Source organism: Triticum urartu, chromosome 3 (genome assembly GCF_003073215.2).
Source record: "Triticum urartu cultivar G1812 chromosome 3, Tu2.1, whole genome shotgun sequence".
In the NCBI taxonomy this organism is placed as follows: domain Eukaryota; kingdom Viridiplantae; phylum Streptophyta; class Magnoliopsida; order Poales; family Poaceae; genus Triticum; species Triticum urartu.
This window is the reverse complement of record NC_053024.1, coordinates 11,945,795-11,971,773: the sequence shown is the minus strand read 5'-3', so window position 1 is coordinate 11,971,773 and position 25,979 is coordinate 11,945,795. Positions and strand designations below refer to the sequence as shown.

At 43.3% G+C, this 25,979-nt stretch overlaps 2 protein-coding genes, 1 long non-coding RNA gene and 2 pseudogenes across 4 annotated transcripts; 2 read left to right on the top strand and 3 right to left on the bottom strand.

Annotated features, from left to right (window-relative positions):
- Positions 1-3,667: 3,667 nt before the first annotated feature.
- Positions 3,668-4,869, top strand: LOC125546483. Its single transcript, XM_048710735.1, has 3 exons — positions 3,668-3,936; positions 4,265-4,530; positions 4,668-4,869. Exons 1-3 carry the CDS (start codon positions 3,754-3,756, stop codon positions 4,867-4,869), a joined length of 651 nt encoding a protein of 216 aa, XP_048566692.1. The 5' UTR covers positions 3,668-3,753.
- A 964-nt stretch (positions 4,870-5,833) lies between these two features.
- On the bottom strand, positions 5,834-8,245 carry LOC125546481 (annotated as a pseudogene).
- Positions 8,246-9,177: 932 nt separating this feature from the next.
- On the bottom strand, positions 9,178-10,510 carry LOC125542390. Of its 2 annotated transcripts, XR_007297908.1 has the most exons (4): positions 10,029-10,510; positions 9,818-9,930; positions 9,649-9,711; positions 9,178-9,309 (listed from the first exon to the last, which is right to left on the bottom strand). It is a non-coding gene; the product is annotated as an uncharacterized LOC125542390 (long non-coding RNA). The 2 variants fall into 2 exon arrangements; XR_007297907.1 differs by lacking the exon at positions 9,178-9,309 and having other exon boundaries at positions 9,504-9,711.
- A 725-nt stretch (positions 10,511-11,235) lies between these two features.
- Positions 11,236-12,300, bottom strand: LOC125547640 (putative cyclin-dependent kinase F-2). Its single transcript, XM_048711453.1, has one exon. The coding sequence runs from the start codon at positions 12,298-12,300 to the stop codon at positions 11,236-11,238; it is 1,065 nt and encodes a 354-aa protein (XP_048567410.1).
- Positions 12,301-20,843: 8,543 nt separating this feature from the next.
- On the top strand, positions 20,844-22,499 carry LOC125546480 (annotated as a pseudogene).
- Positions 22,500-25,979: the final 3,480 nt, after the last annotated feature.

Genomic DNA, 25,979 nt, shown 5'->3' with positions numbered 1-25,979 from the left:
TGCCGTGGAGTATTTTTCGATGTCGTGCAAGTGATTGCAATACGGGGTTGTCATTGATGCCTCTTTGTTTTGTGTACAGGCGAGGACACCTGTTGAGCAGCTAATAGGGCAGTTTGCATCTGGAATGACTGGCTTGCTCGGGAAGTTGGTTGAGGGGTGGACGTCCCTCAGTGGCTCTGACGGCGACGCGGTTGCGAGGCAATTCACTTCATTCGTCCCAGAACGTACACACCGGCCAACCGGTTGCCGTGGCCGGTATGACTACAACAGTTCCTAGGAGCCCGCTGACACACAAGATGAACTAGGTGGAGACGCTGGTCTCAGCAAGGATGACGATGATGTCATGGATAATGTGCAAGAGGACACCGATGATGATGACCACGCTGAAGTTCGCACAGGTGGTAACAAGGGCAAGGATGCAACAGATGTCCCCCAACCGGATAAAGTCAAACAACACACGGCTTTGAGAGGCGAAGGGGTTTTGCCATCAAAGAGGGGGATGGCTCCAGAGGGTGCTGGGCAAGTTTCTGCTGGCAAGAGGTCTAGGACCGACCCTGTAGCTGCCAGGAAGAGGTTCGACTTTCATCTTAGCTTTTTGCTTTGTCTATTTTCTTCGAACAGACTCATCCTCTTTTTTGCACTTGTGTTCTGTCAAACGCGGCAACGAGATTGCTGACTGACAATTGCCACCTCTTTTTTTGACCTCCATCTCATACGTGCAGCGAGCCGACAGCTGGTGGACGAGCAATTACGAAGAAACAGGCGCCAACGCCAACCCGTGTTTCTGCTCGGTTGAACAAAGGTGCCCCCATTGCCGGTGATACCACTTCCACCAGGACATCTCCTCGCACGACGACAACCAACACCGGGGATCCTGTCGTGTTGCCAGACCTGAGGAAGACAGTCAGGAAGTAGGTTTCTTCATCCGCTTTCATTGACATAGCGCTATATTTTTTGATTTTCCAATGCATCCGTTTAGTTTGTCACATTGTCTTCTGTCATCGCCCCCCCCCCCACGGGGCAACCGCTGTTTTACCAAATGATATTTTATTTACTTTCTAAATGTGTGGCAACTTCTATTTTTGTTTTTCACATGGCAAGTGGAATGTAGGCCAAATGGTAACTTTAATGTACCTTATGGAAACTGCCATCTTTTTACCGTTGTCTTGTGAGCTCATCCCACGCCTAGGTTTGAAATTGCATTCATGGCAGATCAGACATTTTTATCATTCTTTCAAGGTTGCTAACATGGCAACTGCTAGTTATGACACATGGCAACTGACGTTCCCCTTACATGGCAACTGCCAGCTTTTCCACCTGTTTTTCCATTTTCTTAAGATTTCTACCAAGGCAAACATAATTTTGTTTCATTTTTAAATACCTTTTTCATGCGCTTCATTTTTTTTGCAGGGTGAAGAAGACTACTACGCGTGGGTCCAAGCATATCAGTAAGGACCCGCTCGAACGCATGCATTCAAAGTTGTCAACAGGGGGCAACTCAGATGTACAGGAGGCACCAGTCGACAATACTGCTGCTGCACCGTTGACCGCTCCCACCAACTCTGATGCAAGTGGCAGACCATCTCCGCCGGCTGCAGATGTGCAGCCTACAACAACAGGCATCCGTACATTGGGGAGTGACGAGTCGGTATCTGCCAGGACAGTTGAAATACTGCCAACCCTTCTGGCAATGAAGGATGCTGCTGTGAGTCATGCCACCCCATCAGCAAGCGTTGAAGTGGACACTCCCAAGACGAACCTAGGCAAGGAAGATTCCTGCTCATCTCACACTGATTCCAAGCGCGTGCACGGTGGCACTCCTGTGTCCACGACAGAAGCGGTCGAGGCAGCAGTTCACAAGGACATGCCATCTACAGGTGAGAGTCCTGGCACAACAGCTCCAGCTCCTGGCGGTGCAGATACTGCTAAGGCGACTGTTTCACGTGTTGGTCTACCACCTAGGCGTCGTAGCCCCCGCAAGCAACCAACAGACATACCGAACGCACCAACAGTAGGCAGGAGCAGGAGAGACGAGTCTTGTTTTGTTCCTGCGTCCACACTATTCCCGCCACCTGCCAAAAGCAATGTGACGGAGAAACCTGAAGACCGGAGCACAACTGATGCAGGTGTCAAGCCGGGCACGAGCGACGCAGGTGAACACCCGGAGCAGACTGCGCCTTTTCCTGCAGTGGAAATCCCCAGCATAAATCTGCGCACTTCCAGGCTCCCAGTCAACGTCGGTGTCCCCTACAGCCCAAACAAGAAGATTGTCATGAAAGCTACGGTTGATACCACTGACAACACGCCCCGCCCTGCAAATAAGGACGATCATTCTGCAGCGGCCGATTCAGATATGTTTGTTGATCTTTCACCCTTGGATTCTGCCCCGCAAGTCGTTCGTGGTCCGGCCAGTAGGAATGAGAGGCACCCAATGGCCTTTACCCCACCGAGTTTCAACCTTGGCATCAGTCAAGATCAACCGGTTGTGCAAGATCCTATGCCAGTTGCCTTTGCATTCCCAGGAGGCATGCCTGCAATGATGGCGCAGCCAATGGTCGAGGGCAGGAAGGCTGTCAAGTTCGCAGAGCCGATTGTGGCAGGTACACTTGCCATGTCCATATGATTTTTCTTGCACACGTCTGTGTAGTTTCACTGTTGTCCCAATCATATTTTTTGTTTTGGGGGGTTCTCACTTGTGATGGCAACTGACATGTGATGACATGGCAACTGGATTTGATGCACCGTGTCACCTACTTTTTTTTCTACCATGCTGCATTTTACATTTGCGCAACCATGTGGCAACTGAAGTTGATTCAATATGGCAACCGTAGTCTCCGTAACATGGCAAACACAGTGCATCACACATGGCAACTGGAATTGATTCAACACCATGTCACCTGCATTTTTTTTGTTTCCATGCTGCATTTTTTCATAAAGCAATCACATGGCAAGTGCAGTTGACACAACATGGCAACTGTAGTTGCTGTGACATGGCAACTACATTCCAACTAGATGGCAACTAATTCCAACTACATGGCAACTGTAGTTGCTATGACATGGTCACTACAGCTGGACCACACATGGCAACTGCCCCACTTTTTCCTACCTACAACTCACATCATGCACCCCATCTTTTCTCACAATCCATCTGCTTTTGATTTCCTAGGTATCCTAACCCACTTTTTTTTATCACTGCAGCCACCATCGAGGAGATTTCATCGTCTCTTGAAGAAACTTATCGCATGCTTGAGGAGGCAGCATTGCAGAGGAAGTCCTCACGAGGGCAAGGGCAATCAAGTTCCAACATGCCTGCAGACACGGTATCTGAGGATACCATTAGGAGTGCCACTCCTGGTTCTGTGAGGCAGCAGAGGGTAGTGCACCCACCTCCCGCGGAAGACTACGAGCCCGAATTCAGGGCCACTAAAGAACAGACCCAGCTGTACGATATCATCAAGCGGTTTGGAAATGCGAGGTCCAGCGGCAAGCACATGAAGGAGCTGGAAGCATAAACGACCACAGCCCATAACATCTCATTTTGCTTTGCTCCTTTTTTACCATTCACATCCTTCGTACTTTCTATGTTATATTGTTTTAGTTCTTTCATAAATTTTTTTTACTTAGTACGCATGATCCTTCCATGTTATATTGTTTTCATACAGCTCATGTTTGGACAGAACCAAAGTCATTCAATGCGGAGCGACGTACGTCGACCTTGGTGATCTTGCTGAGTCCGTGAGGCCAAACGGCAAAATGTCGACGAACGTAGTTGCATGCGGGATTGACTACATCAACAACCACACCGATGTGTGCGCCGACAAGACAATCATGCATTACAGTGTGACCTGCAAAATATGGGACGGTGACTTCCACCACAAAATCCTGAGGAAGAACTTTGCCCAACACGGTGATTTCAAGCTCACAATGAAGAAATATGTGAGTACTCCTTCAATGTCTGCACTTTTTTTTCACAAGGTGTGCTTTTTGTTGCCATCATCTGCAGTTGTGTTTTACGTGGCAGTTGTTTTCATGTGGCAACAGCTGCCGTGCACACTGACTTATTTGATTTTTGCATGCCGCGCAAACTATGTGGCAACTTGACAGTAAAATACATGGCATACTTTTGTTCACACATGGACGGCAACTTTATTTCAACTACCCCCACCCATAACCAGAGTTTTTCTACGTGATTCTAATTCCTTTGTCCCTCTGTTGTTCTTTATGCGAACGCTGATTCTCATTTTTCTCACTTTTTTAAATGCAGGTCATGTTCCCCATGTTCCAGGAGCTTTCACCACATGACCCACACGACAAGTGTGGTCACCACTACGTGATCTGTCTTGACCTGAAGAACCAACGTGTTGAGGTGCTTGATTCAATCCGTTCAGAAGATGATGCAGACCTCACCACGCATGCTGAATTCTTCATTAAGAACCTCAAAGAGACATGGCACCGTCACTATGAACACTCAAAGGTCCAGATCAGTCATTTCCCGACTGAGTATGTGGCGACTACAAAGCAAGGGAACATGTAATTCCTTCCTCCCTTTTCGTCTGCCATTTTACATCAATCCAATTCCTGTTTTGTTTGTTAGATCTGAAATTGAAGTCTGTCTTTTGTTACGTCTGAGCTCTTTGCGTGGTCACGTTACTCTTTTCCTCGTGCAGGACGGACTGTGGCTTTCACGCGCTGGAGTACCTTGCGAAGTGGGAAGGCAGAATTGTCCCCGCTATCACAGCTGCAACGGTCGTTGAGCTCCGGAAAATCCACACATGGAACTGGTTGACGAATGAAGATTTCAACAAGCGGTCGGGAGCACACGAGTTTGTGCAGGAAGCTGTCAAGAAAGTCACCAAGAAGTACAAGTGATCACGTGGCGTTACAGACCGGACGCACAGCTTACATTCTGTTGCCGAGGAATGTAAGGTATTATCTCGTTGTTTATCGTTGAAAACTATGTTTGTGTGCTATGTTGTGGCTACAACCCCGCATAGGCTACTATGTAGTGGTGGTGTGCGAGTGACATTTGAATAGTTTCATGTAATATATGTGTGGACGTGAACCTACTTTTAGGCGTAATTATTACAATGGTTTCATCGTTTCTAGCACCGATTTGATGCTTTGAACGCGTCTACGATGTTTTAAAAACGATGGCAAAATGTAGTTCATCAGACATGGGTAGTGGAATTCATTGTCGTTTTACATTTTTGGCTGTTTTGCTTCTTCATTTTCATCGGTAACTGCACGGGGGTAGGTTGATCATGCATCCACAACGTTTTTGCTTGGGTTTATGCACGTTACGCTGTTTTCCAACTTGTTTCCCATACACTTGCACACAACACACTACGTGCCCGTAAACCGCGTCGTTTTTGTCATGTGAATACATGCCATGCAGAGTCATCAGGAATACCATGGCATATGTCCAGTACATCTAACATGGCAGATACAGTACAAACAACATGGCAGCTCCAGCATAATTAACATGGCAACTACAGCACAACTAAGATGGCAGATCCAGTACAATTAACATGGCAGATCCACTACAACTAGCATGGCATATTCAGTACAAAACAGCATGGCATATTTAGCATAAATTAGCATGGCATGTTTAGTATCAAAAATCATGGCAGACTAACTACACATAACATGGCAAATTAAATGCATACATCATGGCAGATTAAGTATCCATAACATGGCAACTGCATTTAACCATTCAATGAATTTTCCCTTGCACTTCTAATGCCCCTGAAGAGTTATTCCCCCAATTGTTTTAAAAAAGAATTCTCAACATCTAGGGTACAAAACAAAATGTCCACAACGCCACAATTTTTGCTCATGGATTGGCCGCCCCTTTCTTCGTTTTCTTGTGTTTTGCTTGGATCTCCAATCCCGACTTGTACCTTATCTCTCTTGGACGACCCTTTGTGATGGAACGGGGTGGGTTCCTGACCTGGGTCTGTGTGCTTGCTGTTCCAGATCCTATCTCCGAGTTTTCAGACGACGGCCCCGTGGATGAAGGCACGCTTGATGTGCGGGGGAACCGGTGTAAGGCTTCCTCGGCTTTCCTCTTCTTGATCTCATCAAGCTCTCTTTTTAGTGCTTTCCTGTGTTTTTCTGCGACTCTCACTGTGTCATCACTCTTTCATGCTTCATCAATTAGCTCAGCATAGTTCTTTGTCAGCACAACGTGACTCACGGCTTCCATGGTTGACTCTGGTCTCTCGTCATGCACAGCCAGAACTGCGTGTGTTGTTTGCGGCGCCAACGCATCGTCAGCGTCCCAAGTCCATCACCGCCTTATGAAATGTCGGGGCATCCGTGTCACAGCGTTCACTTCCATTACTTTTAGTATGTGACAGCACACAATGTCGTCCCGTTCGAACTTGCAGCATTGGCAGTAGAACTCGCCTTCGCCTATCGAGGCTGTGACGAAGTAGTTCCTTCCTTTGTCCGGGTCTTCAGGTTCTGAATCTGACATTCCCAAAATAGAACACACCTTGAACGTACGTTCGTCCACCTGGAAAGCCGTGAACATGCTGGCACGCTTTATTTCTTCCTGGAATCTGCATTTTTTGTGTGTTTTCTGTTAAACTATTATGGGCTTTTTTCTTGTAGCACCTTATGTTGTCATGGAAAATAGATATACATTTTGTTTGAACATGGCAAACGTAATTCATTGAACATGGCAAATATAGTATGTTGAACATGGCAAATGCAGTACGCTATACATGGCAAATGCAGTACAATAGACATGGCAACTGCATTTTCAACAAACATGGCAGATGCATCTTATTTAAACATGGCAACTGCATTTTGTTAAACATGGCAACTAGAGTTTATTAAACATGGCAATTGCATTTCAGCAAACATGGCAGTTGCATTTTAGTAAACATGGCAATTGCATTTCAATAGACATGGCAACAACATAACATTTTCCATTTGACACTAGCATTTGCACACCAACATGTCCAGTGGAAGTACATTGCATTAAACATGGCAACTGCATTTCATTGAACATTGAAACTGCATCCGGGTAAGCATGACAAACAGAATTTCTATTGAATATGACAACTGCATCTGAGTAAGCATGGCAAACAGTACTTTATTAAACATGGCAACCGCAAAATCATGGCAACTGCATCACACTCTATAAGGCACATACTGACTTGGTGCTTTTTCTGCAAATAAGACTGTAACGCAACTGACTTACTTGTTAAAGATCTTGTTGGTGTATATCTTGCTCATTTGCCTCTCCATCGGTAAGTACGTTAGCAATTTTGGCTGCTTTAGCGCGGTGTTCGCTTCTTGCTGCAGCTCAGATCCCAGAATTTTTTGTTGCAAAGCTGTGTACTGCTTGGCAAACTGTAGCAATGAGTTGCCAGGACTGACGTACCGCTTCAAAACAACATTGAATCCCTCGCTGCGCTGCGTAGTCTGCAGAAAGGGGAAGAAGCACTGCATGAAGTAGGACGGCACCCAGTACATTTGCTTCTCCCATAGGCTTACAAGAGTCTCGTTGTCTTGGACTTGACGTGTTTCAGTCATGGCCATCCAGCTCCTTTCAAACTCCTCCACCGTCAAGCTGTGGTCCACGCACAGTTCGAATGCCTTGTGCAGCTCTGGACGGTCAGCAAAGAACGGTCCTAGCGTCTCCTCAGCCTTCTTTATAATGTGCCACCTACAGTGCCTGTGCACTGCCAACGGAAAGACCTCCTCTATGCCTGCACGCATGCTGAAATCCTGGTCCGTTATTATGTTCATCGGAGCAAGTCCATCCATGCACTCCAAGAAGGTCTTGAACAGCCAAACGTACCCATCCGTGTCTTCGTTCCGGACGAGCCCGCAGCCGAACTGCAACGACTGATTGTGGTTATTTATCCCTATGAACGGAGCGCACGGCATCTTGTACATGTTGGTGAGGTACGTCGCGTCGAATGAAATGCAATTTCGGAAATGTTTGTAGGCTCTCCTTGCAGCACCATCCACCCAATACATGTTCCTGACACGGTCCTCATCGTCCAACCTTATCCTGTAGAAGAAATCTGCATCTTCTTTGGCTTTCTCATCGAAGTAGGCAATTGTGGCCTCTATGTCTGCCAACTTGCTCTCTCTACGGTACCTTGCCCGTAGGTTTGTGACGTCAGCTGGTATGTACGGCATGCTACTCAGAGTCCCCTTTTTGCTGTGGATGAGAGATAGTATCTGCACCATTCTCGATGGACCGACGTTACAATCATGTAGCAGCTTTACGAATTGCCTTTCGGCGGGGGTGAACCCTCTGTGGGCGGTCAGAAATTTCACCAGGTCGAACTTCTTTATCAGTTGGTTGTTGTGCTCGTCAAAATACTCATTGACCACCCACTGTGCTCCATCTACGTTTAGCTTACACCGGACAGGGCACTCAGTCTTCTGAATGATACCTCTCTTTCGTTCCGGAACGACAGGCGCATCGCCTTTTCCCTTCTTGTTCCTGCGTGCCTTGTGGCACCTCATCTCACCTCTGCTGTACTCGTTAGTTTTCTTAATTTTCCTACGGTACTCGGTGTTGACCGCAAACCCATGGAACTTTGCATATGTCTGGTAGTATTCCTTTGCTGCTTCGAATGACTCAAATCTCTGCCCAATGTATGGTGGCTGAGGCACCACGATCTCTGATTGCCCACCATCTTCATCCCCTTGCGCGTCCTCGTCAGTTTCATCGTTCACTTCAGTATGGGCGGCAGTCCCATCTACCTGAGAGTTGCCAGTGCTTGTGTTCAAAGGGGTGCTTGCTGGCATTGCTGGAATGATTGCCATTCCCGACTCTAACTCGAAATTGTTTGCGGCATGTTTGTCTGCTGTCTGGTGGAACGCGTCTTCCATGCGCTAAGAGCTCCCCGCAGTAGATGTGCCGGCGCCGCTGTGCATTGTAGTTGTAGGTTCTGTAACAGGGAAAAACAGGTACGAGATTAAGAATTTTGTGTTGGATAACATGTGGATCGCAACGGATCACACCATCTTCGAGTGATTTTCCATGACATCTTTTACAAACAGCAAGCCGTCAGTCTGTGGGTGGTCATTTTTATGGCAGCTGTAGGTGTGCAGACATGGCACCTACTGTTCAGCAAACATGGCAACCATTGTTTTGCCTACAAATAACTACAAATAGCAAATGTAGCGCTGTTTTTTGTGGTTCAGATATTTTCCCTCTACCTTGTTGTGCTGTATTTGACCATCGTGTGTGGTCTGTTACACCATAATGACGTGATCCACCAGGAATTTGCGAAGCTTGCCAGGAGACGTTTGCCGGGTCACCGCCAGCGTAATAACCTACAATCATAGTAGTGGTTGGTCAAATCGCGGCAAACGCATTTCGTGCTAGCACGGCAACTGCAATTGCCCTTATGTGGCAAATGCATTTTTGCTTGCATGGCAACTGAAGTTGCATCGGTAGGGCAATCGCAGTTTGTTATTAGATGGCAATTGCAGTTGTCATGAAATGGCAACTACAGCTTTTCCTACATGGCAACTGCAGGTGTGCAGAGATGGCAAATGTTGTTTTTAATACATGGCAACCGTAGAAGACCAGTCATGGCAATTTTTGTAGTTGTCAACTATGCTCCTTGTGCTGACTGAGCATCCGCATCTTCACTATGTTTATGGACTCACCTGTGTACGACGTCGATGGCAGGTACATGGGTGCTGCCCGATTCCACGTGCTGCACGAAGGCTCTGCATTTTACACCCGTGATAACTCGTGAGTCCTTTTGCCATCTTTTTTTCATGTTCATTTTTCATGTCCACAGCATTATGTGCTCTTTTTTCGTTTTTGCATTACCTTGATTAGCCATACTAGCTAGTTGGAGTTGGCTGCCCGTACATTTGTCAGCGTTAGCGCCTTGTGACTGCACTTGCCACGGGCCCCCCTAAGAGTGTTCTGGTCATAAGAACCTGCAAGACAAATGACAGTGCACGACATAAGTAGAATGTCATGTCCATCGTCGCGAAGATGGCAAATGTTTCTCTTCATTTTTTAGCACGCATCGTACCTACGCCTGCATACTGTTCTAGCAGCGGCAGCAACGGACCTGCAGAGATGAGCTGACTGTACTCTGATGCATCGAAAGGTGGCGGCGTTTCTGGCCTTTGAGAACCCCAATCATCTGCACCATCTTCGTGATTCATTCTTTTCCGTGTCTCGCTTCTGTTCTGATGTGCTCTCAATCACTGGATGAACAAGAAGGCATCAACAATCCAAATTTTTTTTATCATTGTGCTGCTTGCATGTAGAAGTTAACACGTCAGTGCTATCACATTTTCATGCGTTGGCAACCAACATATCATGGCTAGTAGGACATGCACATCCACTATCCTTTTCTAAAATCTGGTGCTAGCTATCCGTTTGATTCGATGGCATCAGGCTCTACAATAGGATGGCAAGCAATAAGTTGACATGGTGGCAGTTGACGACAATGACAGGTGGCAACTGACGTTATACACCAATGGCAATTAATTTTCACACCCCCCATTATTCCAAATTTATCAATTCTCTCTCCCTTTTTATGGATTCCTGCACATCCATTCATTCACCAACTAGGAGCATCAATCTACTGAGAACTCATGGTTATCTCTAGCGTACTACATGGCAGATCTAGTGTATTCTGCTTGGTAACTGCGAAGTCACACAACGTATGTAGTGTTTTAACCCTGTAGGATGGATCTAGTTGCCAACTTCGTCGGTAATTTTGCAATTTTCTGCCCAGAAGGAGGATGAGAAACAGTAGGGAGATCGGGAGATTCACCTGCTTTTAGCTGGTCGTCTCTGAAGGGCGTTGTTGGAGTGGGGGTTGGGGGGGTGGGATGGGGTGGGGGGAGATAAGGGGTGTGGTTTGCGGTGGGAGCGCCCTACAGATCCTCCCTGGTTGCCATGGCAACCAGAGATGGCCGGCGACGGAGGTCGGGGTTCGACAGGCGGGGGGCGAGGGTGCAGACGAGACGGATCGAAGGCCGGGAACGGCTGGGTCGTGCGGGCAGCGGCTCGTCTGGCCCGGACGAGCCAGTGCGGGCGGGGTTGCCACGCACCGGACGTGCGGGCGCGCTTTTGTGCGCGCGGACGGGGTCGTGCGGGGCGGTTCCCGTCCATGCCACACGATGCGTGTGGGCGGGTTGCCCTCCACGCCACACGTGTGGCAGTTATCGGCTTCCTACATTAATTCCACACAGGCAGCTACATTATGGATTGTGCAAGTTAACCAATCAGCTCTTTGCAGCCCTGAAGTTGGTCTCTTTAAACCACCTATGCCGCAGCGCGCCCCTCGCCATGAGTCTCTTTTCAGGGTTGCATCGCAGAAGGCCGCTCAAGACCTCAAAACCAGCTTCTGAAAGTTGGGGGCGGCATCTTCTCCTAGCATCGGCAGGAGATGGGAACATGGAGCGCAAACTGCTATGCAATGCCCATCCGCCGGGCAGCTGCCGACCATCATAGCCCGGCCACTCTTTGATGTCTGCTGTACCAAGAAGGTCCAAAATCGCACTGAGGTGGTCCATGTCGGTCTTCCCATAGAAAGGGTGGTGACCAGCAAGTAGTTCAGCCATCATGACGACAAGAGCCCAAGAGTCGATGCGCTCGTCGTAATTCGTAGACCCTAGGAGGAGCTCTGGTGCGCGGTAACCCCGTGTTCCAATGTGGTTTGAATAGGGCGGCCCATCGGTCATGTTGCATGATAGCCCAAGGTCACAGATCTTGAGGTTCCTGCGGTCGTCGACGAGCACGTTCCCCGGCTTAAGGTCACGATGCTTGAGACCTAGACGGTTCATCCTCCCCACGCCGGTGAGGAGCTGCCTCATCATCAGGCAGACCTCCATCTCGGTGTGTCTCCTCCCGAAACGGACGTGCTTCATAACATACCTGAGGGTTTGTCCGACGAACTCCATGGCGATGAAGGCCTCGCCGTTGTGTTGGCCCGAGGCGCGCAGCTGCACAATGGACGGGTGGCCGCTGCACTTCTCCAAGGCGCTGACCTCGCCCGCAAAGACGGAGAGGTAGCGGTCGCCGCGGTCATCGTTGCCGTACTTGTTTGTGCGGAGGCACTTGATAGCGACTATCTCGCCGGTGCGGCGGTCTCTCGCCCGGTAAACGACACCGAAGCCCCCTTCACCGATCTTGCCGAGTCGCTCGAAGCGGCTCCCTATTGCAGACTTTGAGGAGTCGCCACCGGTGGCCGTGGCTCTTTGGCCCCATTCATCCCGTCTATCAACACGGTTGCGCACTGCCGGTGTGGCGGTGGCGACGTCGTTGCCTATGACTTCCGACCATCCCATATTTTGCAACTAGGCAGCAACTGAACTCCAACTACTCTGACGATCTGAGGCAGGTTAGGCTCGCTTTTATAGCCAGCGGGCGGCTCTCGTTTATAGTATCCTGTTACTAATACGCGTGGCGCCGTTAATTAGTTTCCGCCTCGTACTCCTATTCCTATTCCGGAAGAGGTAAATACACCCATGGTGTCTGAACTTACCATGGATGTTCACTTTAGTGCCTAAAGTTGAAAAATACGCCGAACTGGTTCTAAAACTTGGCTGACTCGTGCAAATACGGTGCTAATCTCATATATAGACATATAGTGTGCTGATGTGGTCCCGTATTTGTTGACATGTCATGGGGCCACGTGTAGTGGCGAAGCAAGATTACTTTAATAATATTTATGTCTCTATGACTAGTGGTCCCGTATGTCAGAACAAAAAGAAAATTGAAATTAAAAATAGTGCTGGATCAGAGACGAACATACGACCTGCAGTTTGAAAAGAGCACATGCTGACCACTGCACCAAACATACTACGATGACAACTTTGGCCACTACATGTTAATGAATGATAAACAAAAAGGCTTGTGGTGCTTAAATGGGCTGCATCCAGTGACCCATTTAGTGCATGTTATTTTTTAAAAAGAAATGTAAAAGGTCTGTAAATGATATTCATAATAATAAACTTTACATTCAAATATTTGTGTGTTATTAAAAATTACCTCGTGTATTGTATTCACTAAACATTTAAAAATGTATTTAAAGAACATTCGTAAATATAATCTATGATAGTATATTTTAAAAGTTTGTAGTTACTAAACATTTTTAAACACTCATGGCTTATATTTAAACTACTATTTTCTAAATAATAAGTGAATATTTCTAAAAATTATAGGAACATTTTTTAGTAAGTTATTTTATTGCATACCTCTATATATTTACTCTGTGTCCACGTAAATATTTGTGTGCATTGAGGTTATTATTTATGCACCAAAAATATTTATAACCCACAGCATGATATGGGGCCTGTTTCTTTTTTTTAATACATGCACATGAATATTTGTATACCATAAGGTAATTATTAATGACACACAAATATTTCTATATCAGGAGGTAATTATTAACAACACACAAATATTTGAATCTAGTTCTATTTTATGAATTATAATTTACAGACTTTTAACATTTTTTAAAGTTAACCTGTACTAAATAGGCACCGAATGCAGCCTATTTAAGCACCAAAAGCTATTATAGTACATAAGGGAAGAGAGGCCAAAGTTTGCAGTGATGCCTCTTCGGTGTATTGGTTGGCGGGTGAATAATCAAAGAGCAAGATCGTAGTTTCGATTCCAAACGAGCATAATTTTAGTTTCCATTTTTTTTATAGACTGACAGGCGGGACCCATTAGTCATATATACATATATAGCATTCAAATAATCATATTTCATCGTTACACATGGACCCCAAGCCACATCAGTCAAATACGGTGCCATGTCAACACATTATATGTCTACATAGGTGTTTAGCATCATATTTGCACGCGCTAGCCAAGTTTTAGAACCAGTTCAATGTATTTTTCAAGTTCAGGCACTAAAGTGAACATTCATGACAAGTTCAAGCACCACCGGTGTAATTACCTTATTCCGGAAAGAAACGCATCAGTGTTATGCTATTTTTTCTTTCGAGTCGCATGTTGACCATTTTATATTGGGAAAGGAACACTTGTAGTTATGAAATTAAAAACTGCTAAGAACACGCAATATATGTTTCCGCTTTTCTCTACTCCTAATGGAGCAGTTGGTAGTCTCGCTTTCAGGTTTTTTTCGTCCCACCTCTCATGGTTATTTTTGGTACCTCCTCCCACCTTCATTGGTTTTTTTCGTAGATTTTTTTTGTCCCCTCCCCCCACTTCATCGGTTTATTTTCGCGTCACCCTCTCACATAACAAAAGAAATCTAAACAGATCAGAACTTTCCATACTGGTGCAAGTTATTTAGTAAAATGTAGAATCAATCACGAACAATCTTTAAAGATCAGATCTAAATTAATTAACCTTACCTTAAATCACTCAATCACATTAAGTAGAAAATGAATATTTGATTTTCATAAAAATCCCTCAAACACATTAACCTTACCTTAACTCACGGATGGTAATCAATCTCCAAACAAAGGAAACAATACATCGAGAGAGCAGTAAATAAACTCCCTTTCTTATGATATGTATATGATTTTCCCTTCCCTCTCCTTTGTCGAGAGTTCTTGATTTTCGAGGCCGATGCTTGGGCTTCGTCACTGGGTCGCGACGGTGCCGGAGGACGAGGACGGCGAGGCCGGGTGCCGCGGCACCGCGTTGGCAGCGGCCGGTGAAGGGGGCGAAGAAGGGTGGCTTCCCTGGCCCTGGCCATGGCCGTGGTCCTGGCAGTTGGTGCGATGGAAGCGGCACTTTAAGGACCCGGCGTGGGTAGCCGGCGCGCAAACGCACTTGGAAGCGGGCCCGTGGCCCGCGCCGGATGGCGCCGACGCCGACCCGGGCCACCTCCTCCGCGTATTCTTGGAGCTGTGGCAGGCCGATTTACATGAAATTAATTCTCTCAGTTGTGGTGGCAAATATAATACACATAATCCATATTGTTATGCACTAGCGTGTGTGTGTGTGAAATAGATGGATTATCGTCATGTACCCAATAAGATGGTATGTGTGTGTGTGTTAGAGAGAGAGGGAGAGGGGGGAGAGAGTGAGGAAGAGGGAGGGAGAGTGTGTGTGTGGGGATTTGATGGTAAAAAACATCGTCAATTTCACTTGATATGTATGAAAATATTAATATTAAACTCTTAAAGTTAATGTGGCCCCGTTGCAACGCACGGGCGTTCTTCTAGTACATCCTTTATGTATGTGTTATGGGAAAGGGACACGTAACTCCATATTCTGAAAATCATAGCTTCGAAGATCGAACGCTGCCATGGCCTTCACTTGGTGAAATGCCTCTGTAGCACATCAATAAGTAATTGTATTGTTATTTTATTAATAAAAAACCAGGAGAAATGTAATTATATATGTTTTTGCGAGGAGGCCAAAGGCCATATATTAAGTAGCATTTTTAACCTTTAAATTTACGAGAACAGACGTATGGCTCTCGGCCTCCATGGAGGCCTTTTTTTTTTGAAAAAATTAAAATTCAAAGTTTTTGGTTTCGAAATTTTAAAAAAAATATTGTGGTAGTAAACAAGGATGTTATGTATATGTAAGTAAAATTTCAGGATGAAATACGTTGAAATGCGACCTGTACAAAAAGGACAAATTCATGGCCTTGGAGGATGAATAGTATCATGTGTTAAAAAGCCCGAAATTTGTCTTTTTTGAACACCCTCGTTTCAACATATATTGCCCTGAAAATTTACACACATGTGTGTAATGCCTCCATGTATATCTGTATTTGTTTTCAGAATTTTTAAAAATGTAGAAAATATATAATTTGACGAATTTTGAATTTTAAAACCGAGCTCCATGGAGCTCGGCCTCCAAAGGCAGTATCCGTTAAAAATACTCTTATACAAACTGAAAATTACTACCCTTCAAAATATATTTTACACAAACTATTTGTCAATGTTATATAATATTGGGTGCACCCTTTCTAAACATTGTTGATTTTCAATAGAGAAGTAGTCTCGAACACATGCATTCATTAGGCGAGCTTCACACTAGTCGTGGCAGATAAGAAAATTTTGACGTACACACATGTAAAGGGATGGGAATACAGGTAAAAATCATACAAATAAATTTGGACTACACTCATGAAATTCTTTTCTCCAAGATATTGTTTTTGTTCTTCTTTTTTTAGTATGAACCAACACCCTTATGTCTTTATATTTTACATTAATCTAAAAAATACGAATGTGTGAAATGTATCTTGTAACAATAATGATACCTTTCTCTTATTTATTGATAAGCAAGATATATTTCTCTCAATAAACATATTTTATTTTATTTCATTTAGAATTTCACATGCCATATACTTCTCTCCAATCTCGGTGTAGCTTAATCAAACATGCATGCAAATGAGGATAGTGCAAAAGCCAGACAATCTTGGGGCTCATCCTCGCAAAAATTCACTGGAGTGGCCATGAAGGGATTGACAACCCCTTTATCGCGTTGATTGCAAGGTTCTTAATTGTTTGTGCATGTACTAGCTGACTTGCGTGTTGTCTCCTACTGGATTGATACCTTGGTTCTCAAAAACTGAGGGAAATACTTACGCTACTTTGCTGCATCACCCTTTCCTCTTCAAGGGAAAACCAAGGCATGCTCAAGAGGTAGCAAGAAGGATTTCTGGCACCGTTGCCGGGGAAATCTACGCTCAAGTCAAGACATATCAAGTACCCATCATAAACTCTTCTCCCTCGCATTACATTATTTGCCATTCGCCTCTTGTTTTCCTCTCCCCCAGTTCTAAAACGATTTTCGAAAACCTTTGCCTTTTCTTCGTCCTTCTTCCCGTATGTCTTTTTGTTTGTGTTTCCATGTGCCTTCTATTTGCTTGCATCTTTGCTTGCTAAAAATCTATTGATATGGATCCACTTAAAGTGTTCACTTGGATCATCTTCGATCTATATGTGCTCGTGCTAAAACACCAACTAGTTTAGTTGAGTGAAAATCTTTAGATGAGCATGCTCATTTTGTGCTTCATCGTTTGTCTGACAAGGGGAAGCTCTTATGGTATCAAATAAATAGTTTGCTATGCTATGCTTGGAATCTTTGTGAAATTTGTGATTTTACTTGTTTCTCTAAGAACCCTAAAAACACCTTCCCTACCTATGTGAGTTTAATGATAATGAAATCTTATCTTCTTATGGAAAGGGTGTTTATAGTTACTATGATATCGAACAAATTGAAGAATTTGTCATTTTTAAGGGTGCTCATGAAGTTGCTTCTTTGATTGAAAAGTATGATATTACTCTCTACAAATCTGAAAATTCCGACATACTTAAATATTGCTATGAAAACTATGCTCATAATGCCTATGTTAAAGAATTTATTGAGAGAATGACCGTTCCCTTGGAAGAAACTAATGATATGCATGAATCTATAGATAATTATGATTCCTATTATTTGATTGAAATATCCCTTGATGAACATGATGCTTGCTATTCTTATGGACATGATGCCAATATTTATGGAGATGAATTTGCTATAGTTCCTTACGTTAAACATGAGATTATTGCTATTGCACCCATACTTGATAGTTCCTTGAATTAAAAGCATGATTGCAATGATTCTACCATAAATTCTATTAACGTCAATTGTGGTAATAATATGCAAAACCCTAAGCTTGGGGATCGATACTAATTTTTCTATGTCTACTACTTGTTGCAATGATCATGATTGAGGTGATTCTTCTTATGATCTTACAAATTTATTTAAGCCCCATGATGAATATGAGATTGATAATAGTGTTTGCAATAATATTGAAATGGGTTTCAAAGAGTGTCAACTTTATGAATTATTTAATAAAAGTGGGTTTGGAGAGGTCATGACTTTAGTTAATGATAATCCCACTATTTTGGAAGAGTGTCAACTTCGCATGCATGTGGATCGTGAGAATATGTTATGTGATAGCTATTTTGTTGAATTTGCCTATGATCCTACATGTAATTATTATGAGAGAGGAAAATATGGTTGTAAAAATTTCCATGTTACTAAATTGCCTCTCGCTATGATGAGATTGCTTTTGTTTCTTTCTTCTTTCTAGCATATGCTAGATCTTGCTTGTCTTGCTAAATTTTTTTCCTATAAAATGCCTATGCATAGGAAGTATGTTAGACTTAGATGTGATTTTCATATACTACATGATGCTCTCTTCGTGTTTCAATTGCTATCTTTCATGTGAGCATCATTAAAATTATCAATACCTAACTAAAAAGGCATTAAAGAAAAGCGCTTGTTGGGAGGCAACCCAATTTTATTTTTGTTCTTTGCTTTTTGCAACTGTTTAGTAATAAATAATTCATCATGATACTGTTATGATTGTGTTTTTTGTGTTTTAATTAGTGTTTGTGCCAAGTAAAGCTTTTAGGATTTTCTTGGATGATAGTTGTTTAATCTTGCTGAAAAAGACAAAAACTTTGCGCTCATGAAAATAATTTTCATAAATCACAGAAAAGAGACTAATAGAACTTGTAGTGGCCTAGCGGCAAAGGCATCCTTTCCCTAGCAGCTAGTCGCGGGTTCGAGTCTGGCCTCGCGCAGGTTTATTTTTTTTTTCGAAAGAAAGCAAAAAAGCAAAAGTTTAAAAAATGCTGTAATGACAAGGGGTCGAGAACTCGCGACGTACGAGTAAGTTGTTGCTGCGGTCCACACACCATTACGCCAGGAATTGGTTCATGATACTTATTAGTAAAATACTTAGTATATCGATGTAAAAATTATTTGAATTCAAATTTTGATTTTAAATTCCGCCTGAGTTTTTTTGGAATTTCACGGTTACCGGGGTAACCGCAAATTCCGGTGACCCTCGAGAAAAAAGGACCGCTTGGGATCCAAAACCTTGGTGGGGCCAACGGCCGCCCTTCTTGACCATTTCACCTCCGTGCACAAGCGGCCGCCTACGACCATCAGATACTCCAGGAAGCTTGAGTTCCACGTACAACCAGGCTTGCACGTTCTCTGTACGAAAGACAAGCAGATTTTGTTGCTCAATGTTGTGGTAGAGCCATTTGGGCATGGCATCTCCGTCGTCTGCTTCCAACCTGGCGGCGTCCGACCGAAAGCTACAGACTCCAAGTTCAAATGTCAAATGTCCTACCATTGCTCAATGACCGAGCATTATCAGAGTTCAGTTTACAAGATAGCAAGCTCGTCACTTTCTGGTGGGTTACCAAAGAGGTACAACTTAATCCTGCCCAAGGACGATGTATCTGATGATGGAAAGGGTATCTTGCTTACAATCTCCATTGAAGATCCGAAAGAAAAGCTGCGTCTGCCCATATGTCTGAAGCCAGTACACGGTGCATGAAGGCGCAAGGTTCAGTGCGGACTTCTCGTTCTTCACGGCTTTCACTGCTTTGGTTTCAGGACATATATATGTTCTGAGGCTTTATGACCTCGGACTCTTCTATTATCGTAGTAGTTCTGATGATATGCATCCTGCTGTAGTACGTCAGTTCATGCTTCAATACGTGAGTTTGTAGGGGAGAAGTAACGTTTTCCTGGTTCGGGAGTTGCCGGACCAGATGTTTGACGTCGTGGAAATTGTGAAATCATGTTGAAAATGCACGTGGAATTGAGCATTTTGTTTTGCTGGATGATGAAACCTCTGGTATTTGATGCTCGAAAGTTTTTTTGTCATTAGCCAAACTGCTCATGGGAGCATAAATTAAAAAGTTTAGTGCATTTGTACACGCAAAGACCAAGCTGACATAAGTGTGTTGCAAGGTAAAGCATAATAGTGAGTCGCTGTTTTACCGTCACATGTTACCTTTTAAAATTTGAAACGAATAAAATATGTTACAATGTTCATAAGCTATATATTTTACTTACTTATTTTTTCAAATTTTGTTAGTTGGATACAGTGTCATATTTTGTGTTTGTTAGTGTTTAAATATGAAAATTGTAACCAGCCGTTTAAGGTTTCCCCGCCTCCTGCCGATCTGCCTCGTCTCCTCTGGCCTTAGGGCCATGGAGGCGTGGTGGATCTTTGCCCTTGCTGGCTGGAGGGCTCATGCTTCGATTTTAGGTGTTTTTTTAGTTTTGCTTAGGGATTGTGTCCTGTTCAACGAGGTGAGACAATGGTGACTCTTTGAAGGTGGAATAAGGTTCTTCTCGCCTAGCCATGTCTCAGCAGCACGTCTCACGTCGTAGGGGGGCGTGTGGAGGTGTGTCTCCAGTGGATCTTGTGTGACTCATTCGGTGTTTGTCTTCGGTGAATCTGAATGTATCTGGTATTTGTTTGTTTTTGTTTCATGTCTTACATGTTGGATCCTTCTGATCTATGCTTCTCATCATAGATGGTGGCGTATGTAATTCTGGCCAGCTGATCATTTGGGGCGACTTGCCAATTGTGTAGTATAATAAGTTTTGCCCCGTTCTGATGAGGGAGGGGTGATGATGGCGTTACCCCTTCTATTTGCTCTAGTGCATGTAGTCGTCGCTCGATGGCCTACGGATCTAAATGTAATTTTTGTTACTTTTGATGTTCTTTGTGCTATCTTAATGTGTTACTCCCTCCGTCCCACAAAAACGCTCTTAATTGAAAGTTTTGTTTTAGAAAAAGAGTATGGATTGCAGTATTGCACGCCGTCGGAGCAACGAGCGGCCAAGGGCGCAGTCAACAAGGAGGACCTCAACCGGGTTTTCTCTCCAACCGTATGTGAAAGCGAACCAGTTTCCTCCTCGGTACCATTGCCCACTTATCATCTCGGAATACGGACGGGCTCTCGTCTCTCCAGCTTCCACGCCCACAGGCCACATCTGATCTGCCTATATATGTCGGGCACTGGAGCTTCGCCTGCTACTACTACTTTCCGAACCAGAAGCTTAGTGAGAGGAAAAGCTAGTTTTGGTGGCGATGGACGGTGGCACCTCTAGCAAGAGACGAGTAGAAGGCCGGGGAGAGGGAGAGAGCAGCGGCAAGAGGCAGAATGTCCGCATGGGGATGGACGCCCTCGACTGCCCCGTTTGATTTCATCCCCTCAGGCCTCCCATATACCAGGTACATGCGCATACATGTTTACCTGTCTCTCAAAGTTCAGATAATTTTTTAGAAAGAAAAACTATGATTGATGAACCGTTGGATATAATGCTACTTGCTAAAATCAGTTCCTTCTGAAAGCACGGAATGGAGTAGCTATAGTCGCTGAAATTTGGTTTCTGTAGAGAATTAATTAGGACACTAATATTTTGATCGAGCTGTTAGCAACTATGGACACCGTGTCCTAGTCCACATCTGTTCCCTAGTAGGCTATATATGGATCAGGGCAGTGGGCGGATGCTATATATTCCTCTACAAACAAATTTAAGATATTTTAGATCACTAAAGTAGTGATCTTAAACGTCTTATATTTATTTTCAGAGTGAGTATATATATCTCTAATAGGAGTTGTATACAGATCACAGCTTCAAACTTACAGACTAGCATGTTGCATGTACCAACACTAACCCCTACATGAATACTTGCATAATTTTGTGCGGTACTGACTTATCATGTTGCTCTGTAGTACTTTAACTTCAGTTTCCGCTAAAAAAAGTTTCTCTCACATGAGACCCGGCTAATCCTTCCTGTTTCTTCCAGTGTTCTGTGGGGCATTTCATATGCTCATCTTGCCGTCCCAAGCTCGTGCGCAACAAGTGTCACTTATGCTCTGCTGAAACTACCTTCAAGCGCTGTTTAGGGATGGAACGTCTCATGGAATCAGTCAAGGTCCCTTGCTCCAATGCCAAATATGGATGCGTTGAGAAGCTCACTTACTACCAGAAAGATGAACACGAAAAGGCATGCCCTAACACTCCATGTTTCTGCCCAGAGTCCAGCTGCACCTTTGCAGGGGCAACAGATGACCTCCTTGACCATTTCACCTCCGGGCACAACTGGCCCTCTACAACCATCAAATACTCCAGAGATGTCAAGTTCCGCCTAGAACCAGGCATACATTTTCTGCATACCAAAGACAGGCAACTTTTCCTTCTCAACGTAGTACTAGAGCCAGTCAGGCTTGCCATCTCTGTCTTGTGCATCCAACCTAAAGCTACAGACTCCAAGTTCGTGTGTAATATGCACTATGATTGTTCTGTGACCGGCTATTTTCAGTATTCATCTTGGGAGATACGAAGCTCATTGTTGTCCGATGGGCTACCCAAGGGATACAACTTAATTCTGCCCAAAGATGAGATATCTAATGATGGAAAGGGTATCTTGCTTAGCTTCACATTGATGATCCTAAAGTAAAGGTGCATGAGCCCATGTCTGAAACCAGTATGTACCGGGTGTATGAAGGTGCAAGGTTAGTGTGGACTGTTCGTTGTTCGCGGCTTTCACTGTTTTGGGTTAAGGGCTTGTTTATGTTTAGAGGCTTTATAATATCAGACTCCCCTTCCTGGTTGTTTTGATGAAAGTGCATTCTGTTTCGATGTTCCATTTCATGTAAGGAGTGCTTTCCTGATTTGGGAGGTGCCAGATCAAATGTTTGATGCTGTGAAAATTGTGAAACTGTGTCTGAAGTACTAAATGACCAGTTGGGTCTGCTGACTGATGCAATCTTTGTTGTTTGCTGCTCTAAAGTCGTGTCGTAGACAAATTGCTCAGGGAACATGAACAGAAAATATTAATGCAATTTTACGATGTTACAACATGATGGCAAATACTGAAATTGTAACAGTTGTCTACACTTTTGACAAGCTGGTCGTTCGTGTGTTGCCGTTTTGAGTTGAAAAAAGTGAAATGGTTGCATTGATCATATAAGTGTACCTAGCCATAGATTTCAAATGCTCTTTGTTGGATACGCTATCATTTTTGTTGGTATTGAAAGATAAAACTAGTCACTTTTTTGAACCAAATTTTAGGTTATGTTCATCATATAAAAGAAGAGTAATGAACAATGAGTTTTTTTTTCTGAAATACACAATCAATTTCAGTGTATTCTGTGGTAAAATCTTAGAAACATAAAACACAAATACAATTTGATTGGAAAGTCTTGAACTAACTTCCAAACAGATTCTTTGGCTGAAATAGCACCTGCTGGGCCACACGCCTGGCTGCTACCGCCGCTTCTTTCCGTGTCCGAGGACGAGTTGTTGTTTTTTTCTTGAAAATATCAGATCTATTATAATGATTGACCGGAAGTACAAAACACATCAAACATAATAAAAGTTACATCAAGGGCCATGGACCACCGAACGACCATTGTCGCCGCCAGAACGAGCCGTCGACGCGCCGCTGTCCCAGCTCCCATAACGGAGCCGGCCTGACTTTGTCGATCACAGCCGGGAAGTCTTCGTGCATGTGCTCCTAAGGACCAGTGTTCTGGAGCCGCAGTCATCACCCTTGAATCCTTGAATCGATTTGAAGAATTTGAAACCAAATATCGCCGTCGCATATGCACGACGAGAAACTCTAACCTCGTCGCCCTGAAGAACTGGCAAGAATTTACGTCAGAGCTCGAACTATTATCAAGCATCAAACTTTTCTTAGTATTCAACGCACTAAAAAGAAAGTTTTACAAATCTTGAATACCAAGCATATTAAGATCATTAAGCAAGTTACCATGCTATTTAAGACTATCAAAATAATCTAAGTGAAGCATGAGAGATCAATAGTTTCTATAAAATGAATCCACCACCGTGCTCTAAAATATATAAGTGAAGCACTAAAGCAAAAACTACAACGCTCAAAAGATATAAGTGAAGCATATAGAGCAAAACTATAGAGCTAAAAAGATATAAGTGAAGCACATAGAGTATTCTAACAAATTCCAAACCATGTATGGCTCTCTCAAAAGGTGTGTACAGCAAGGATGATTGTGGTAAACTAAAAAGCAAAGACTCAAATCATACAAGACGCTCCAAGCAAAACACATATCATGTGGTGAATAAAAAATTTACTATTCTTGAATACCTAGCATATTAGGATTATTTAATAAAATTACCATGCTATTTAAGACACTCAAAATAATCTAAGTGAAGCATGAGATATCAATAGTTTCTATAAAACAAATCCACCACCGTGCTCTAAAAGATATAAGTGAAGTACTAGAGCAAAAACTATATAACTCAAAAGATATAAGTGAAGCACATAGAGTATTCTAATAAGTTCCGAATCATGTGTGTCTCTCTCAAAAGGTGTGTACAGCAAGGATGATTGTGATAAACTAAAAAGAAAATACTCAAATCATACAAGACGCTCCAAGCAAAACACATATCATGTGATGAATAAAAATATAGCTCCAAGTAAAGTTACCGATGGAAGTAGACGAAAGAGGGGATGCCTTCCGGGGAATCCCGAAGCTTTGGCTTTTTGGTTTCCTTAGATTATCTTGGGGGTTCCATGGGCATCCCCAAGCTTAGACTCTTGCCACTCCTTGTTTCATAATCCATCAAATCTTTCACCCAAAACTTGAAAACTTCACAACACAAAACTCAGCAGAAAATCTCGTGAGCTCCGTTAGCGAAAGAAAACAAAATACCACTTCAAGGTACTGCAATGAACTCATTATTTATTTATATTGGTGTTAAACCTTCTGTATTCCAACTTCTCTATGGTTTATAGGCTCTTTTACTAGCCATAGATTCATCAAAATAAGCAAACAACACACGAAAAACAGAATCTGTCAAAAACAGAACAGTGTAGTAATCTGTAACTAACGCAAACTTCTGGAACTCCAAAAAATCAGCCAAAATAGGACGACCTAGACAATTTGTTTATTGATCAGAAGCAATTGGAATCAATATTTTATAACGTTTTGGTGATTTCTAAAAATTGTTTTCGTGAACAGAAAGTTTCTGGAAATTACAGCAAGATCAAATAACTATCATCCAAGATCTTATAGGTTTAACTTGGCACAAACACTAATTAAAACATAAAAAACACATCTAACCAGAGGCTAGAACAAATATTTATTCCTAAACAGAAGCAAAAAGCAAAAAACTAAAAATAAAATTGGGTTGCCTCCCAATAAGCGCTATCGTTTAACGCCCCTAGCTAGGCATAAAAGCAAGGATAGATTTAGGTATTGCCATCTTTGGTGGGAAATTATTCACTAAGACATCTATCATCCTTTAGAGTTTTTTATTTCTATTAATTATAAACTTTTAGGAATAGGATCGAAAAATTCATTTGTAGCAAATGGTTCCTTAATGATAGCAAAAAGATTGGGATGAATACTTATAGATTTAAGATCCGCAGTTTCCTTACTAGAGGATTCACCCTTATTTTTAGGAACATACATAAGCTTGGAAATTTTAGTTGGAGGACTTGGGGTATTCTTTACAGAAGAAAAAGCGGTCCCCAAGTTGGTAATGATACCCTCAAGTTTGTCGATTCTAGTGGAATCTTGATTTATTCTTTCATTAACTATGTGTTCCTTTTCCTTAATATTTTTCAAAGTGACTCCTACCTTAGATCCATATTGGGTAATTTGGTTGTGGATCTTTTTATCAAGATTTTCAATTAACTCTACGGTAGCAACTTTATTTTCAATAATTTCAAGTCTTTGCATAACATGCTCCAAAGTTAACATAGTTCCATTAACCAAGAGAGGTGGTGAGCCAAATAAATCTATCATAACATTATAAGAGTCAAAAGTATGGCTACTCAAGAAATTCCCTCCGGTAATGGTATCAAGAATATATCTATACCAAGGATTAGCGCCTACATAAAAATTGCGAAGAAGAACGGAAGTAGATTGCTTCCTGGCAGATCTATTTTGAGCATTGCAAATTCTATACCAAGCGTCTTTTAGATTTTCTCCCTCCCTTTGTTTAAAATTTAGAACTTCATTCTCGGGAGACAACGGAGAAGATAGAGGACTAGCCATAACAACAAGCAAACGGAAAAGAGGCAAACGAAAAAGAGAGGGCGAATAAAACGGCAAGGGTGAAGTGGGGGAGAGAAAAACGAGAGGCAGATCGCAAATAATGTAATTCGGGAGATAAGGGTTTGTGATGGGTACTTGGTATGTTGACTTTTGCGTAGAACTCCCCAGCAACGGCG